This window comes from Geotrypetes seraphini, chromosome 12, assembly GCF_902459505.1.
Source record: "Geotrypetes seraphini chromosome 12, aGeoSer1.1, whole genome shotgun sequence".
NCBI lineage: Eukaryota > Metazoa > Chordata > Amphibia > Gymnophiona > Dermophiidae > Geotrypetes > Geotrypetes seraphini.
The window spans coordinates 119909790-119928441 of NC_047095.1; the positions used below are offsets into that span (position 1 = coordinate 119909790).

The 18652-nt window shown below is 48.8% G+C and overlaps 1 protein-coding gene across 1 annotated transcript in view; it reads left to right on the top strand.

Annotated features, from left to right (window-relative positions):
* The first annotated feature begins 2521 nt into the window (after positions 1-2521).
* The window catches only part of SLC44A4 (solute carrier family 44 member 4), a 63813-nt gene continuing 47682 nt past the window's right edge, over positions 2522-18652 (top strand). The window contains exon 1 of the mRNA XM_033916870.1: positions 2522-2643. Within this exon, the coding sequence (XP_033772761.1) occupies positions 2613-2643 (31 nt within the window). The 5' untranslated portion in view covers positions 2522-2612. The remainder of the gene's footprint in view (positions 2644-18652) is intronic.

An 18652-nucleotide genomic window follows, 5' to 3' on the forward strand; every position in this document is an offset into this window, starting at 1 on the left:
TGCTCTTATGTCTGTGTGTTCAGGTGTGAACAGCTCAACCTGTAATTAACAAGTCAAAAAATGGCGCCCAGACATGTCCTCGAAAAGGAGGGGAAATCCGGTCGCCTGATAACCCTACCCTGACTCAGCGCCTCACCTGGTCCTAGGCTGAGCCAGCCCTGCCTCCAGTCTACTTGTCCACCTACCCAGAATTGTAATAACACTGTGCTTAGTGGCATGCTCTCACCCAGACCTGGGAGTAGCCCAGTGGCTAGTGCAGCGGCCTGAGGACCCAATAAACTGGGTTCAGTTCCTGCTGCAGCTCCTTGTGACTTTTACAAAACCGCAATAGCGTTTTTTTAGCACAGGTCGGCACGCTGAATGCTCTATGAGTGTCAAGAGCAGCGCAGGGCATTCAGCGCTCCGGTCTGCGCTAAAACCCGCTATCAGTTTTGTAAAAGTGTGTGTGTGTGTGTGGGGGGGGGGGTTAACCCTCCATTCAGTGGCATAGCAAGGGTGCGAGGCGCCTGGCATGGTGGCACCCCTCCCCCGTCCTCACCTCCACCCCCCTGCTCATTCCCTGATCCCGCCTACTGCGCCCCCTTCCCTTCTCCCGCACCTCTAGTCGAAGTTGTTGCGGCGGTCCACCACATGCTCCTCGCGAACCCGTCGGCTCTCCCTCTGATGTCACGTCCTATGCGCGGCACCCAGAAGCGACGTCAGCGGGAGAGCCGACGGGGTCACGAAGAGCACGTTGTTGACCGCCGCAAACGACTTCAGCTAGAGGTATGGAGGAAGGGAAGGGGGGGCAAGCATGTGGAGGGGAGGAATGGGAAGAGGCGGGGGGAGGGTGTGGAGAGGAGGAAGGGAGCCGCACCCCCTCGAACATGGTGCCCAGGCCAGACCACCCCTCTCGCCCCCCTCCTTATTACCCAGGGCAGGATTAATTCATCGAGGGCCCCATGGCACCCAAGTACACTGGGCCCCCAGCCCCGCCCCACCATGCACCCAGGCAGAAGCAGGAAGTTGCGTCAAAGGGAAGCTTTGGGCAAGCAGCACCGCTTGCACAATTACAGTTCCCGTTGCCTTTCTTACCTGCGTTGCTTGCTTGTCTTACTTTCCGTCGATGGGGGGGTGGGGCGCGTTGCTGATCACGGTGGGGCCCTCGTTGCCGATCGGGGGGGAGGGCCGCGTTGCCAATCGATGCTGGAGGGGCCCATCGCCGTTTGGAAAAAAACAATGTTGATGCCCTCCTTCATCGGGCCCCCCTGACCATTTCGGGCCCTAGGCACGTGCCTACTTGGCCTACTGGTTAATCCTGCCCTGTTATGACCCCACTGCCCCAGGTGCCAAGTGCCTGTATATAATATGCGAACTGCTTGAACTGCTCATAAACCCTCCTTCCCTCTTAAGCTCTGCTGCCCCTGTCCCTGTGCCCATGTTGGTGGCAGTGCCAGCCTAGCTCTGTACACCCATTTGGTCCTGTGTAATTGCTTTGGAAAATCAACAGCACCATTGTGTAATGCAATGTAGAGGAACCTGCTCTTTTATTCTATTGTTTCAACTCCGCATTTCAAGTTTCGCCATTTGGATCTGGATCAGTAGAGTTGGCCACAGCTCTTTCCTGGTCTCGGTTTTAAGGGATGGGGAGGAGTCAAGCGAGCAGTGGGCGGAGCGAACACATGGTGGGCGTGGAGTGAATGGGCGGGTCGTTATGAAGGAGAGCGGCATGGTGGGCGTGGCCCTGGAGTGGGTGGGCGAGCCTCTGCAAGAGGACAAGTGCGTAGCGGGCGTGGCCCGGGGAAAGCTGGGCGTGTCCTTACAAAGAAGAGTCGTCTGGTGGGCGTGGCCCCGGAGTGGGTGGGCGAGTCTCTGCAAAAGGCCAGGTGCGTAGCGGGCGTGGCCCGGGGAAAGCTGGGCGTGTCCTTACAAAGAAGAGTCGTCTGGTGGGCGTGGCCCCGGAGTGGGTGGGCGAGCCTCTGCAAGAGGACAAGTGCGTAGTGGGCGCGGCCCGAGGACAGCTGGGCGGGTCCTTGCGACGGGAGAGTTGTATGGTGGGCGTGGCCCTGGAGTGGGTGGGCGAGTCTCTGCAAAAGGCCAGGTGCGTAGTGGGCGTGGCCCGGGGAAAGCTGGGCGTGTCCTTACGAAGGAGAGTTGGATGGTGGGCGTGGCCCAGGAGTGGGTGGGCGAGTCTCTGCAAAAGGCCAGGTGCGTAGCGGGCGTGGCCCGGGGAAAGCTGGGCGTGTCCTTACAAAGGAGAGTCGTCTGGTGGGCGTGGCCCCGGAGTGGGTGGGCGGGTCTCTGCAAAAGGCCAGGTGCGTAGCGGGCGTGGCCCGGGGAAAGCTGGGCGTGTCCTTACAAAGGAGAGTTGGATGGTGGGCGTGGCCCCGGAGTGGGTGGGCGAGTCTCTGCAAAAGGCCAGGTGCGTAGCGGGCGTGGCCCGGGGAAAGCTGGGCGTGTCCTTACAAAGGAGAGTTGGATGGTGGGTGTGGCCCTGACGGGAAGCGAGAGGAGTCGCAGGTGGCCTCGCCGGGGCGTGTCGGAGGGCGGGGTCGGGCACGTAACTGACAGGTGAGCTCGGGGGGGTTCCAGAAGCGAATCGTATCCAAACAGGAGCAGCTGCCGGCCGGGCCATGGCGAAGGTGAAGGACTCGGGAGCCTATGGTGAGCCTGGGCCAGGGGGTGGCACTGCATGCAATCAGGGGTGAGGGGTTGGCAGAGAGGGGAGTGTCTGGGGGGGGGGGATCGGAGATGCTAAAGACCAGAGGAAATAGAGATCAGCTGAAAATAAAACCTTAACCCCCCCCCCCCATCACAAACAGACAGGTAGAAGCAAAGAAACTGAATCGAGGGGGGAGGAGAGAAATCACCACCAACACACAGACACATAAAAGGAGTGAAATCGAATCGATAAATGCAGAAATATCCCCCCCCCAGCCTCACACACACAGAAGTGAAAAAGGATCAGGATCGGGGAAGAAAAATAGAGACCCCCCTCACCCCCCCCCAAAACGCACAGGGGTAAAGCATAACCCATAACAAGGAGTGAAATCGAATGGAGGAAACAGAGAACCCTGAAATGAAATAGGGGAGGCGGGAGCAGAGATTTACCAGCCCATCCCACACATAAAAGCATAAACCCCTATAAAGGAGGGGGGGGACAACAAATTCCCTCCCCTCACTTCAAATACGAGCAGAATTTCCGCACATTTTACTCCGCCCAATAGTTACGCACCTTAGAAATTCACGCAGTGGCGTAGCAAGGGTGATCGGCACCGGGGGCGATGGTGCCCCACCCTCCCTGTCACGGCCGCGTGCCCTTCCCCCTTCTTTTTTCACTTCGGCGTGAGAAGCCGTTGACCTGCCCACGTCGGCGCTCTCTCTGATGTCACTTCCTACGCACGGGGTTCTGGAACTGACGTCAAAGAGAGTGCCGACGTGGGCAGCCAGTTCGTGGCCGCTCGCGCCAAAAGGAAAGGGCACGTGGCAGGGGGAGGAGTGGGAAGGAGGCGGAGAGGAGCATGATGGTGCCTGGGACGGACCCCCCCTCCTTTTCTTCGCCACTGAATTCGTGATTAAATTAACTTGTCTTTTTTTTCTTTGATATTTCTGGGCCATAGACCATAGAAGTCCGCCCAGTACTTTCCTTAGGTTCCAACTAGAGAATGAAATTGGGTCAATTTTTTCCCGTCCCCGCGGGAACTCATTTTCTCATCCTGGCAAGTTCTTTTCTGTCGTTGCCCCATCCCTGCAAGCTCCGCCCTCATCTGCGCAAGCCTCGTACTTTAAAATCATAAGTGTTTGAGGCTTGGGTGGCCAACGCAGCGCTTACAGGAATGGGGCAGCGACGAAACTTGTGGGGACAGGGAAAAATTTGACCCCGTGTCATTCTCCAGTTCCAGCTTCTGGAGCTGCCGTCGAAACTCGCTCCAGCCTGTCCAAACCATCTCATCGTTTGCGGGATACGGACCGTAACGTCTGCCCAGCGCCGTCCCTCGTGTCCTAAATTACTGGCGTTCCCATCAAAGCCCTCCTCCAGCCCAGCGGCGTAGTATGGGGAGGGTCTGCCCCGGGTGCCGTGTTGCTAGGGGGCACGGACACCCCTCCTCTCTGCCCCCCTTCCCTTCCCCTCCCCTCAAAGAAGTTGTTTGCGGCTCTCCCGCTGACGTCGCTTCTGGGTGCCATCAGAGGGCGAGCCGATGGGGTCGCGAGGAGCACTTTTTGTTGACCGCCATGAGCAACAACTTCAACTAGAGCGGATCAGGGGCACCTCTCACCCTCGCTATGCCACTGCCTCAGCCCATCCTAAATCAAATTGCCATATACAGGGCACAGACCGTTCAAGTCTGCCCAGTACCAATTCTTTCATACGAATCCTTCATTTTGTAATTAGAGATCTTCTGTGTTCATCCTACAAGCTTCTCTAGCCAAGACATTGGGGGGAGGGGGGGGGGGGTCGTCCCGCAGCTGAGGAGAGGCAAGGTTTTGATTTCAGGTCCCAGGCTCTTTCATAAAGTACAAGAAAATATTTCTACGAGGGAAGAGTTGTGAATGTTTAACAAAAACCACATGATTCCAGTTGCTCAAAGGTGGAAGGAGGGAGAGGAGAGAATCTGAATTGCACCTTCCTCCGACAGTCCTAGAGCAGAATTTGCATATGGAGATAGGCGCTGAGAGCGTTTCAAAACCAATATCTGAAGTTTATAGACTTTGCAATTCTAAAGACCAGTGTTAGACATACTGGGGAGGGGACCCCGAAGCCCTCCCTGCAAAAGTAGAAACATAGAAAGATGACGGCAGAAAGGGGCTACAGCCCATCAAGTCTGCCCACTCTACTGACCCACCCCATTGAGTCTGAGTGCTAATGACCTAGTTCCTTAACTCGACCCTCGTAGGGATCCCATGTGGATGTCCCATTTATTCTTAAAGTCGAGCACGCTGGTGGCCTTGATCACCTGCACCTGAAGTTTGTTCCAGTGATCTACCACCCTTTCTGTGAAGAAATACTTCCTGGTGTCACCGCTAAATTTCCCTCCTCTGAGTTTGAGCGGGTGCCCCCTTGTGACCGAGGGACCCTTGGGAAAGAAAGTTTAGTTACTTACCTGTAACGTAGGTTCTCCGTGGACAGCAGGATAGTCAGCTGACTATCCTGCTGTCCACGGAGAACCTACGTTACAGGTAAGTAACTATACTTTTTTCACTAGCCTCTTCCTGAAATAGCTTATCATTCTGCAATGAATGTGACAATGAAGTAATTTTTGGCTTCTAAACTTGACTTCAATATCTAAGATGATAAGACTATCAGAACAGCCACACTCGGTCAAACTAATGGTCCATCTAGCCCGGTGTCCTGTTTCCACAGTGGCCAATCCAGGTCACAAGTACCTGACAGAATCCCAAAAACCTAACAAGATTCTAGAATCCCAAATAGTAGCAACATTCCATGCTTCCGATCCCAGGTCAAGCAGTGGCTTCCCCTATGTGTGTCCCTATACCAGATTATGGACTTTTCTTCCAGGAACTTGTCCAAACTTTTTTAAAAACCCAGCTACACTGCTGTTACCACGTCATCTGGCGATGAGTTCCAGAGCTTAACTGTTTGTTGAGTGAAAAATATTTCTTCCTATTGGTTTTAAATATATTTCCGTGTAACTTCATTGTGTGTCCCCTAGGGTGACAGGTCAAAAGCGCGCAAGAGAATCGCGCGCGGACAAAATCGCGCAGACAAATCAGTGCAAAGACAATTGAGCGCAAGATAACTCAGCGCAATGACAATTCAGTGCGCCACTAGAGGCTGCTTCCCCTAGTCTTGCTAACTTTTGAAAGAGTAAAAAAATTGATTACATTTTACCCTTAAAAAAAAAAAGCTAAACCAGAATGCATTTGGTTATGTGAAATCCCTTTTTCTCTGAAAGCATGTAATTGATCGTGGTCAGCGCAGTTTGCATTTCAAAGGTTCCTGTGCCGCCAAATACCCTAATATTCTAGGAAGAGTCTGTTCAGTATTGCATTTGCTCTACGTGAAGTTTTTTCCGAGAAAAGAATCCGTAGGTTTCGCAGACTCTCAAAGGAGTCCACGGCACAAAAAGGTCAAGAATCCTCTGATTTAAAGAGAGACCTTGATCAGTGTCCCAGCCCCACGACTTCTAATGTAGGCAGGGAAGATCTGATCTGGGGAAAGGAGAGATCGATCAGTGCCTGGTATTGGAACCATGGAATGGCCAGATCTACAGTTCAGTCAGAAGAGGAACTCGGTCGGTGTCCTGGTGTTACTGGGCAGGCAGGGTGTCTCTCTTTCATCTTTAACAGTCGAGCCCTAGCTAACCGGAAGAGCGTGCCCTCGGCAGCTCTGTTCTTCAGACAAGCAAGACAAGGTGCGGCTAATTGCTTTATGAATATTCTTATCAGTACACGGAAGCTGTATCCTGAAACTGGCTGCAGCCACTCTCTGCGTGGCTAGATTTGCGGAGAATATTTTGTGGCAGTGTGTTAACAAGATGTCACTCAGAACATGGTTTGGATCGGCATTCCCCCAGGTCACGTTCCCTATATCTGGGAGGAAGCCACGAGTACTGTAGGGATATTATATTGCAGAGCCCCATCCACCCTGCCCCAATGGACTGATGGAGTGTGTGTGCATACATAGCATATGAGGGTGTGGACCAGCCATAGCTGACCCTGGAATAGTTAATGCCACGCAGCCGTCTCCCAGCCTAGTTGGGGATTATTCTTTTCCACCCATCCCTCTCTCTCCCACAAAGGCATTGAGCATTGTTTGAGACAAAAAAACAAACCCACCTGGCTTTATTCTCTATCAGGGGGAGATGAGGGACATTTATAGAGCTTCTGCTTACCGAGGGCGTTATTTGGATTTTGTACTATAGCCTCGCCCAAACCCGGGGGAATGTCAGCATTTCTCTCCAGAGCCCTTTTGATGGGGGAAAAAAGCCATCCTCACCAACTGGCTCTCCCGTGATCCCCCGTCATATGCACCATGGAGATCCCTAATGATAGTGCACGCAACACTGGAGAGACGCATGGTGGGAGACTTGACTCTAGGTCCGGGTCGCAAATTTTGTCAGGTGTGGGAGCACTTCTGGCAGGACCTCACACTGCGTGCTCGCAGTAGACTTTTGAATCTTTAAGATTTTATTCCCACTCTCAGCTGTTGGACTGGCCATGGATTCTTGGGGAGGGGAGGGGAACTGATTATATTGTTGAAAATGTTATTTCCTGAATGGTGCTACTGTTTGTATTTGCTTCTTACTGCTGGAATAATAAAAATCATTTAAACATAGAGCTTCTGCTTCCAAGAGATTTTTAGGCCAATCCTGGATTTCTGATAACCTCACCCTGATGCATTTTGAGACCTGTAGTAGAGAATGACACGGGGACAAATTTTTCCCCGTCCAAGTTTCCAAGTTTATTACAAAAATTTGATTAATCGCCTATCACATTTCCTAGGCGATGTACAATCTCATTAAAAATCAGTTGGGGTGACAAATATAACAAACAATATAATACAGACATTGCTATACATAATTTCTACATATCATTTCAAAACTAAGGAAGGTTTTTTTTAAAGGGTTACAATAATTATTAATTTAATTTAATTACATTTAAGGAAAAAACAATAGGAGGGGTAAAAAAATAAAATTTATATTTAATATGTAGAATAAAAAGTGAAAGGTGAGTTTTGTCTCTGTCCCTGCCCCATTCCTGTAAGCTCTGCCTTAGTTGTACAAGCCTCAAACACCTATGATTTTAAAGTGTTTGAGGCTTGTGCAGATGAGGACAGGAAAAGGACACGCAGGGATGTGGAAAAAATTGTCCCCGTGTCATTCTCTAACCTGATTTTAAGGGATAAAATCGGGCGTCACAAACCCCACACTGCTCTGGGATGTAAGTTTAAAACCAGGACTGGCCAAAGAGTCTCCTCCATGGAACTGGGTAGTTTCACAGCTCTGCGTTTGCAGCAGGTTGTAACGGAAAGATCGACAGCGGGGAGCAGAGGAATAATAAGCGGAGATTCTCGGAGAAAACAAGCTGAACAGATCAGGGAGCCAGTTTTGCACCTGCAGGGGCTATCTCAAGTCTGTGCCAACCGCTGCGGCCTCTTGGGGTGTGGCAAGGGTGCCAGGGGGCATATTGCACGGGATTGGTCTGACCCAGTAGAGCTATTCTTATGTTCTTATCTGAGCCAATTATAGGACACGAGCCATTGTGACATCACTGATGAGGTTGGCTCTGAGGCATTGGTGGAATGAGGCATTATGACATCACAAGCTCAGCTCTGGAATGTTGCTACTCTTTGGGTTTTGGCCAGGTACTAGGGACCTGGATTGGCCACTGGGCTCTATGGACCATTGGTTTGACCCAGTAAGGCTCTTTTTATGTCCTGTGTGCCTGACGCTGGTGCTCAGCTCTTCCTGGATTACCACGCCTTTTCCCGCACTAACAGGCTGGCTTGTTTACCATACTGTACAGTTATTTCACGCACCGTCTTCCTTCCCCCCCCCCACCCCACCCCCACCATCTTCTTCAACAGAGCCGCCGAGTTACCCAGTTCCAGGAAGGAGAGTTTTCTGCCAGTCCTGGTTTTAAACTTAACATCCCGAAACAGCGTGGGATTTGTAGTCCTTGATTCTAACCATTGGAGTCAGCACTTCCAGTCCCATAATGCACCAGGACGAGGTTGCAGCCGTCCTCCATTTCTGACCCTCTCCCTTCTAGAACAGGGTAACCATTACCCTCCGATCCCGTGCGATGGCCACATCAAGGCGGCAACCTAAGGCACAGTGACTTCACAGCCAGAACAAGCCAAATCGGCGCGTGGATACGGTAACGCGCAGAGTTCTCTTGCAATGATTCTGAGGGAATGAAACCAGCTTAGAAGCATTTCCCAAACCAGGGCTGAGTGATGCTGTGTAACTGGGACAGGAGTGGAATATGTGCCCTTTTTGCATAATGCGTAAATGATTTGTTAATTCTTTTATTTCCTTATTTAATTTTAACCAAGGCACTGTGAGTTTCACTGCAAGTGGGAACCTATCCAAGGCTGGCTTAGCCATTAGAAAAACAAGGCGGTTGACTAGGGCAGAAGCTTCAGGGTAACCAGTGTTTGGAAGTAGAGAATGACACGGTGACAAAATTCATCACCGTTCCCGTCCCCACGGGAAATAATCCCATGTCATTTTCTAGTGTCTATTTCAACCTCGGTCCTTCTACACCAGCATGCTTCACAGCAAAGCTTGAGGGTCAGTGGTTGTGGCCAATCATACTCTGATTCTTATGTGAGCCAAGGATAATGAAGCCATTGTGACATCACTGATGTGATTGGCTCTTAGGCACTGGTGGAATGAGGCATTATGACATCACAATATCTGCTCTGGATACCAGAGACTGTCATTCTCTAGTGTCTGTTTCAACCTCGGTCCTTCTACACCAGCATTCTTCAACACAAAGCTTGCGGGTCAGTGGTTGTGGCCATTCATACTCTGATTCTTATGGGAGCCAAGGATAATGAAGCCATTGTGACATCACTGATGTGATTGGCTCTTAGGCACTGGTGGAATGAGGCATTATGACATCACAATATCTGCTCTGGATACCAGAGACTGTCATTCTCTAGTGTCTGTTTCAACCTCGGTCCTTCTACACCAGCATTCTTCAAAGCAAAGCTTGCGGGTCAGTGGTTGTGGCCATTCATACTCTGATTCTTCCCTCTCTCCTTAAAGAATGACATGAAGATGGTTTCCCGCGGTTATCCGCGGGGACGAGAACGGTGATGAATTTTGTCACCGTGTCATTCTCTATTTGGAAGCTGCCTTCCCTTGTATAAAAGTGTGATGTCCAGTTTATGCATTGGGAGGGATCTGGGAGAGATGGTGTTGGATGATCACGATCGTTAAGTTTAATTATGTCAATCTTTGGAGGGGTGGGGGAACTAAGGGTTTTGAAAAAATTGGCAGGGCTAAGGGGAAGATTCTCAAAACTTAAAGGTTGCCTTTTAACGCGGTCGCTAAACCGGTTCCAGCCAGTGTAGAGTGCGTGTATTGTCGCAACGGATTCTCAAAACGGCTTGCTGTGGTCATTTCCGAGCTTCCTAGCGGTCTCCGCCATGCAGATGGCAGCACTCCGGTCGATTCTTCATCATCGTCGAGCGATTCTGTAAGAGCGGCATCGGCTTCTGGAAAGCAAAAAATCAGCGACTGGAACGGAAGTGCCGGCACTGTGAAAAAGCACATCTCTGGTGTGTGTTTTGACTGTGGCTCATGAAAAAAAAAAAAAAAAATTACATGTCCTGAACGCTATCACCAGTGAATCATGTCAATTTAACAAACCTTCGCTACGCTACGCCAACCTCATTTGTAAGCATGGTTTTATGAGAATGACTGGCCTTTTTGAAATCGCTGAAATAACGGCTGCGATAATGGTCCATCGGTTTTTACCGTAAAGTTTTGAAAATCTAGCCCTGACCCTGAGAAATAATATAATAATAATAATAATAACTTTATTTTATATACCGCAGTACCACAAATAGTTCAGAGCGGTTTACAGTATAAGAGACTGTACATTTACAGCGAAGATACAATGAGGACTGTACATATTCAGTAAAGGTGTTTATACAGCGAAGAACAATGTAGATTTACCATGCAGGAGACTGTACATATAAAGCAGACATCATCAGAGATGCGGCATAGCAAATCAGGGCAGTAGAAGGCCCCGAAGCAGCGTGTGTAGAGTGCTGCAGACAGGTTTGAAGTCTGGACCGTGGGAAGGGAAGGGAGGGCTGGTCTGAGCCCTTCAATAAGTAGGGCCCTGGAGGGTGGTGGATTAGCGTTAGTGTCTGTAGAACGGGGTGGGAGTTTATACAATACCGTGTGCATTTATCCCTGCCTCTGACACTGTGTTACTTTGTCTTTCATTGTGGTTACATGCTTTATCTGTGATATACTTTGTGTGTCTCTGAGGGGGATAATGTCTCCAAGCGGGAAGTGGATAGGTTCAGACTTATAAGTAGACATGTTAGCATTTCTGGTCCTGGGCTGCCATTTTTAAATGGCCAGGCTTATGATGTTAAGTCCCTGAAGCAACCGGGAGAACTGGTGAAATGAGGACCCTTGTCGGGGGTGTGATCGTATCCACGGGATTGTTATTGCATTCTGTAATGGAATGAAACTGTGTTTATTGTGGATCCTGAATCCACGGGATTGTTACTGCATTCTGTGATGGAATGAAGCTGTGTTTATTGTGGATCCGAATCCACGGGATTGTTACTGCATTCTGTAATGGAATGAAGCTGCCTTTATCGTGGATCCTGAATCCACGGGATTGTTACTGCATTCTGTAATGGAATGAAGCTGGGTTTATTGTGGATCCGAATCCACGGGATTGTTATTGCATTCTGTAATGGAATGAAGCTGCCTTTATCGTGGATCCTGAATCCACAGGATTGTTACTGCATTCTGTAATGGACTGAAGCTGCGTTTATCGTGGATTCTGAATCCACGGGATTGTTACTGCATTCTGTAATGGAATGAAGCTGCCTTTATCGTGGATCCTGAATCCATGGGATTTTTACTGCATTCTGTAATGGACTGAAGCTGCCTTTATCGTGGATCCTGAATCCACGGGATTGTGACTGCATTCTGTAATGGAATGAAGCTGCCTTTATCGTGGATCCTGAATCCACAGGATTGTTACTGCATTCTGTAATGGACTGAAGCTGCGTTTATCGTGGATTCTGAATCCACGGGATTGTTACTGCATTCTGTAATGGAATGAAGCTGCCTTTATCGTGGATCCTGAATCCACGGGATTGTGACTGCATTCTGTAATGGACTGAAGCTGCCTTTATCGTGGATCCTGAATCCACGGGATTGTGACTGCATTCTGTAATGGAATGAAGCTGGGTTTATTGTGGATCCTGAATCCACGGGATTGTTACTGCATTCTGTGATGGAATGAAGCTGTGTTTATTGTGGATCCGAATCCACGGGATTGTTACTGCATTCTGTAATGGACTGAAGCTGCGTTTATCGTGGATTCTGAATCCACGGGAATGTTACTGCATTCTGTAATGGAATGAAGCTGCCTTTATCGTGGATCCTGAATCCATGGGATTTTTACTGCATTCTGTAATGGACTGAAGCTGCCTTTATCGTGGATCCTGAATCCACGGGATTGTGACTGCATTCTGTAATGGAATGAAGCTTCGTTTATCGTGGATCCTGTGGGCAGATGGCTTGCACTTTAGATACCGCACATCTAGGTCAATGGGTGGAGTAATGTTTATGCCTATGGTATGATTAATGACAGCTTTGAAATATTTGTGTATGGAGCTGTTACATTAGTCTGAGGCTTTTTTCCTCCACCCTGCTTAGATCTATTTAGTCTCTGGTGCAGCGCCACCCACTTGGACACTCTCTAACAATGACTTAATTTGTTGCCATTTGTATTATTTCCTCTTTTATGATTTTAGTTTTGCGCATACCATGACAGGTGTGAACTTTATTCTTAAGCCAGGGCGCATGGCGTCAGTGGCGTAACGAGGGGTGAGAGGCACCCGGGGGCACCCTTCCTCCGCCCTCCTCCGCTCCTTCCCCGATTCCCTCTGCCTTGCGCGCACCCCCCTTCCCTACCCCCTTTCACCGCCACGAGCAACACAAACTTTCAACGGGCTCCTCGCGGCCCCATCGGCTCTCCTGATGTCACTTCCTGGGTGGAGCACCCGGAAGTCACATCAGCGGGAGAGACGATGCAGTTGCGAGGAGCATGTTGAAGTTGTTTCATGCGGAGGTGAACAGCTCGAGGGAAGTGGACTGCGCACGTGTGGCGAGGGCAGCGGTGGGAAGAGGAGAGGTGCCAGCGCCCCCTCCAACATGGCGTCAGGGGTGGACCCCTCCCTTTACTACGCCACTGCATGGCATATGATCTCAGTCTCTCAGATTTACTGCTATCGCCCGCCGTCGTGCCAAAAAGAGCCTCTTTTTGGGGTTCATAAGATGGAACATGGCGAGCCAACTTAGACAGGTGCGCATGGAAGTTCTTTGTAATCGAGCCTGTGGCAGCCAAAAGAGTCTTCCCCCCCCTTACACAACTTCAATAGCGGTTTTTAGCGCAGGCTGGCATGCTGAATGCTCTGCGCTCCTCCCAATGCTCATAAGAACGCCGAGCATTCGACGCACCCACCTGTGCTAAAAACCCGCTATCGTGGTTTTGTATAACATAACATAAATCCAAAATATAGCGGTCCGTTTGATTATGGGGCTGAAAAAAACGTGATCACGTTAGCCCTTATTATCAGCAACTACATTGGTTGCCGTTCGAGGCTAGGGTTCTGTTCAAATTTGCACGTATTTGCTCTAAAACATTGTTCGGTTTGGCTCCAGGTTACCTATCGTCAAATTCAAAATGAGGACTGGAATCAGTTAGGTCATGGAATGAAGCCCTCAGTAACCTGTGGGTGCTGTATAGAGATAACACCAAACTAATACAGGTAGGTACTTTTTCATTCATCGGGCTTCAAACCGCATATTTTTTTTTTTTTTTTTAATTTGTTTTTCAATGCTTATAAAACTTATTTAATGATTATCAAAAACTTTAAAATATAAAGGTTTGCTCTTATGTTTAAAGCGACACTTATCTTTTAAGCGAGTCACTTATCAGCTGTGCTCAGACTATCGGACCGACGGGAGCCGTTTCGCCACTCGGGCTTCATCCAGGGTCAATATAGTCGAGCGCTCACAGCGTAATCCGGTTTTATGAATTTGTAAAACCGGATTACGCTGTGAGCGCTCGACTATATTGACCCTGGATGAAGCCCGAGTGGCGAAACGGGTCCCGTCGGTCCGATAGTCTGAGCACAGCTGATAAGTGACTCGCTTAAAAGATAAGTGTCGCTTTAAACATAAGAGCAAACCTTTATATTTTAAAGTTTTTGATAATCATTAAATAAGTTTTATAAGCATTGAAAAACAAATTAAAAAAAAAAAAAAAAAAAAATATGCGGTTTGAAGCCCGATGAATGAAAAAGTACCTACCTGTATTAGTTTGGTGTTATCTCTATACAGCACCCACAGGTTACTGAGGGCTTCATTCCATGACCTAACTGATTCCAGTCCTCATTTTGAATTTGACTGTGTGTACTTAAAGGACTGATTACCATTTCTGTTCAGTAGTGAATTCCAGGTTACCTATCGTCGCATTTTCAATTGTACAGGGCAAAAAAGAAATCTACTCGAAGGATTCATTTCTTTGCCTCTCCGACACGAAAACATTGTCGCTATAAAAGATTTTTAGATCAAACGTTTGCATTTCAGGCAGGCAAACTGAACAATTGGTTGGGTGGAATTATTTCTCAGGCTCAGACTTATTATACTTTTTTGAAAATCGATGAAAACGTGTCTCTTTGAACAGTTTGTAAACTAATATACAGTGTTCCCCCGGTCATTCGCGGTCAGCGGTTCGCGGTCCCCGTCATTCACGGTATTTTCTAACTGCAACGGCCGACCAGAAGAGGACAGCTGGAGAGGCAGGAGAGAGCAGCCGGAGCACCGGCAAGAGAAGGAAATCACTCGCTGTATGCTCCGACCGCCTCTTCCTGCTCTAACGTCGGGCCTTATCCAATCAGGAACTGCTTTGACACACGGCTCCTGATTGGTGAGGCCCGACTTAGTGCAGGAAGAGGCGGTCGGAGCATACAGCGAGCGATCTCCTTCACTCGCCGGCACTCCGGCTGCTCTCTCCTGCCTCTCCCGCTGCCCTCTCCAGTCTCCCCCATGAAAAAACGGATTTGCGATTTTTCAAGATTCGTGGGGGTTCCTGGAATGGAACCCCCGTGAATTTCGGGGGAGTACTGTATCAATTATGTCTTGTATTTCCTTAAAAATGTACTATCGCTGATTATTTAGTCTCTCTTTGATGTGAACTAGAGAATGACACGGTGACAAAATTCATCACCGTCCCCGTCCCCGCGGATAACCGCGGGAAACCATCTTCATGTCATTCTTTAAGGAAAGAGGGAAGAATCATAGCATGAATGGCCACAACCACTGACCCGCAAGCTTTGCTTTGAAGAATGCTGGTGTAGAAGGACAGAGGATGAAATAGACACTAGAAAATGACATGGGATTATTTTCCGCGGTTATCCGTGGGAACGAGAACGGTGATGAATTTTGTCACCGTGTCATTCTCTAATGTGAACCACCTAGAACTAAGTGGTGTGGCTGTATATAAGAATAAGGTTATTATTGTTACAGTACTCCCCTGAAATTCGCAGGGGTTCCATTCCAGGTACCCCCATGAATTTCAAAAAAACCGTGAATGTGGGTTTTCACTTGTCAAAAGGCAGAAGAGGCAGGAGAGGGCAGCTGGAGCGCCGGCGGGTGGAGAAAATCACTCGCTGTCTGCTCCGACCGCCTCTTCCTGTAGTAAAGTCGGGCTACACCAATCAGGAGCTGCATTGACTCGCGGCTCCTGATTGGTGATAGCCCGACTTTACTACAGGAAGAGGCGGTCGGAGCAGTCCGCGAATGAGTGAGTCTGCGATTCACGAACCGCGAAATCGCGGGGGAACACTGTATTATTAAAATCCATTTCTAGACTGCATTACCTTTAAGGTTAAACTAGAGATGCAAACTCACTCGAACGCAGAGAGAGGGGGAGACATGATCGAGACGTTCAAATATCTCACGGGCCGTATCGCGGTGGAAGAGGACATCTTTTTTTTCAAAGGCCCCACGGCAACAAGAGGGCATCCGTGGAAAATCAGGGGCGGGAAACTACACGGTGACACCAGGAAATACTTCTTCACCGAGAGGGTGGTTGATCACTGGAATGATCTTCCACTGCAGGTGGTCGAGGCCAGGAGCGTGCCTGATTTTAAGTCAAAATGGGATCGCCACGTGGGATCTCTTCACAGAGAAAGGTAGGGGAGGGTTATTGGGATGGGCAGACTTGGTGGGCAGTGGCCCTAATCTGCCGTCTGTTTCTATGTTTCTAATGGGAAAAAAATTAAGATCCCCCAAATTTTGAAAATAAAGTTTTCAACTGTTTCCGAAGAAACTAGCAAAGATTCGAAATCCTTATCCAGAGGAGGAGGCGGTCCAGAGGAGGGCGACGAAAATGATAGGAGGCTTGCGCCAGAAGACGTATGAGGAGAGACTGGAAGCCCTGAATATGTCTACCCTAGAGGAAAGGAGAGACAGGGGAGATATGATTCAGACGTTCAAATACTTAAAGGGTATTAACGTAGAACAAAATCTTTTCCAGAGAAAGGAAAATGGTAAAACCAGAGGACATAATTTGAGGTTGAGGGGTGGTAGATTCAGGGGCAATGTTAGGAAATTCTACTTTACGGAGAGGGTGGTGGATGCCTGGAATGCGCTCCCGAGAGAGGTGGTGGAGAGTAAAACTGTGACTGAGTTCAAAGAAGCGTGGGATGAACACAGAAGATTTAGAATCAGAAAATAATATTAAAGATTGAACTAGGCCAGTTACTGGGCAGACTTGTACGGTCTGTGTCTGTGTATGGCCGTTTGGAGGAGGATGGGCAGGGGAGGGCTTCAATGGCTGGGAGGGTGTAGATGGGCTGGAGTAAGTCTTAACAGAGATTTCGGCAGTTGGAACCCAAGCACAGTACCGGGGAAAGCTTTGGATTCTTGCCCAGAAATAGCTAAGAAGAAAAAAAAAAAATTTTTTAATTGAATCAGGTTGGGCAGACTGGATGGACCATTCGGGTCTTTATCTGCCGTCATCTACTATGTTACTATCCAAAATTTCAGCCTGATATGAGAGCATGCGATCACGATATCTCTTAATTCAATCTTTCGCCGATGGAAGAGGGGGCGGGGTTATTTGCCAATAAAGATCCCATTTGGAAGCATTTCGTTTCTTCCTACTGTGTGTATTCTCTCACCTAAAAAGATGGGAACTATTTCTTTATATTTCTGCTGCATTTTCGTGGTCTCGGACCTTCTCTCTCTCTCCCTCCAAGATTTACACAGTAATCACTAAAATCTGACACCTCTGTAATTTGTTTATTTTAAAACTGTATGTATCGCTTAAATCTAAGCGACGTGCCAAACATTTACATCCACAATTTCAAACACACACAAATATTATACAATGCAGTAAACGATGTCGGGTCAAAAGTGCGCCGGGACAAAGGCGCACGCAGACAATTGAGCACAGCGCTGAGGCACGCACCGAAGAAAATGACTGTTTTTAGGGGCTCCGACGGGGGGGCATGGGGGGAACCCCCCCACTTTACTTAATACAGATCGCGCCGCATTGTGGGAGCGTTGGGGGGGGTTTGGGGGGTTGTAACCCCCCACATTTTACTGAAAACTTCACTTTTTCCCTGTTTTTAGGGAAAAAGTTAAGTTTCCAGTAAAATGTGGGGGGTTACAACCCCCCAAACTCCCCCCCCACAATGCCGCCGTGATCTGTATTAAATAAAGTGGTGGGGGGGGCTCCCCAACAATACCCCCCCCGTCGGAGCCCCTAAAAACAGTAATTTTCTGTGGCGCGCGCCTCCATCTTGCTCTCAGTTGTCGGTGCGCGCCTTTGTCTTCCGCGATTATGTCTATGAACCGCAGTGAACAAATAAGTCAATCTTCCCCACAAAATGTCCTTAATACAGAATTATTTAAATCTCGAACAAATAATAACCACAGAGTTAGAGAAAGGCGTCCTCAAACAATTGTGTTTTTAATTGATGCCATTTTGATGTTTTTCTCCCTTGCCATCGCTGTATGTCCGGCTCCCTTGCATCCAGCTCTTTATTGCAGTTATTTGATTTGATATACCGCCATTTTTAACACACACAAAAAAGGTCAAATCAAAGCGGTTTAGAAAAAATAAAAGCAATGGGCCGGAGTTGGAAAGCGAGCGCAAACCGAGCGGTACACGGTCGGTTTACTTAGTGAATCTAGCCCTAAGTCTTTTTTACATCCTTAGCCAGAAACGGCCGCCAAAACTGAACACAATTCTCCAGGTGGGGCCTCGCCAACGACCTGACCAGGGGGCATCAACACCTCCTTTCTTCTGCTGATTATGTCTTTCTCTGTACAGCCCAGCTACAGCCATAGCTTTGCCGTCACATTCTCAGACACAATCACCCCAAGGTCCCTCCCCCCTGTCTGTGCATATCAGCCTCTCACCTCCCAGCACATATGGTTCCCTCAGATTTCTACCCCCCAAATGCACTTCTTCATATTGAATTTTAGTTGCCAGACACTTTCTGCTGGTCATTCCCTCCATAATCCCCTCACCCTATCCGCCTCATTCCCCCTTTTAATTTCCTGCCTGAGCATCGTATATAAATTCACCCTTTTGTCCTATGTGTCTGTTATAATTGTAAGCTCTATTGGTCAGGGACTGTCTCTTACATGTTTAATGTACGGCACCGCGTGCGTCTGGTAGCGCTATAGAAATAAAAAAATTGTTGTTTTATGCATTTGGAGAAGGGGAGTCTATGAGAAAGCTTCGCTAGTACTGTCGCTCTCTTCTCCTGGCCCAGGGAGACAGGCTTGTTTCTGAGGCGACGCCTTAGGCGTCCAAGGCCGCGCCTGTGTGTTTATGGTGCTTTCTGTATCCAGTTACCCTGGGCTCTCGTCTCAGAAGCTCAGCAGGAGGCCCACACCTCGGAGCCAAACATGATTCTCCC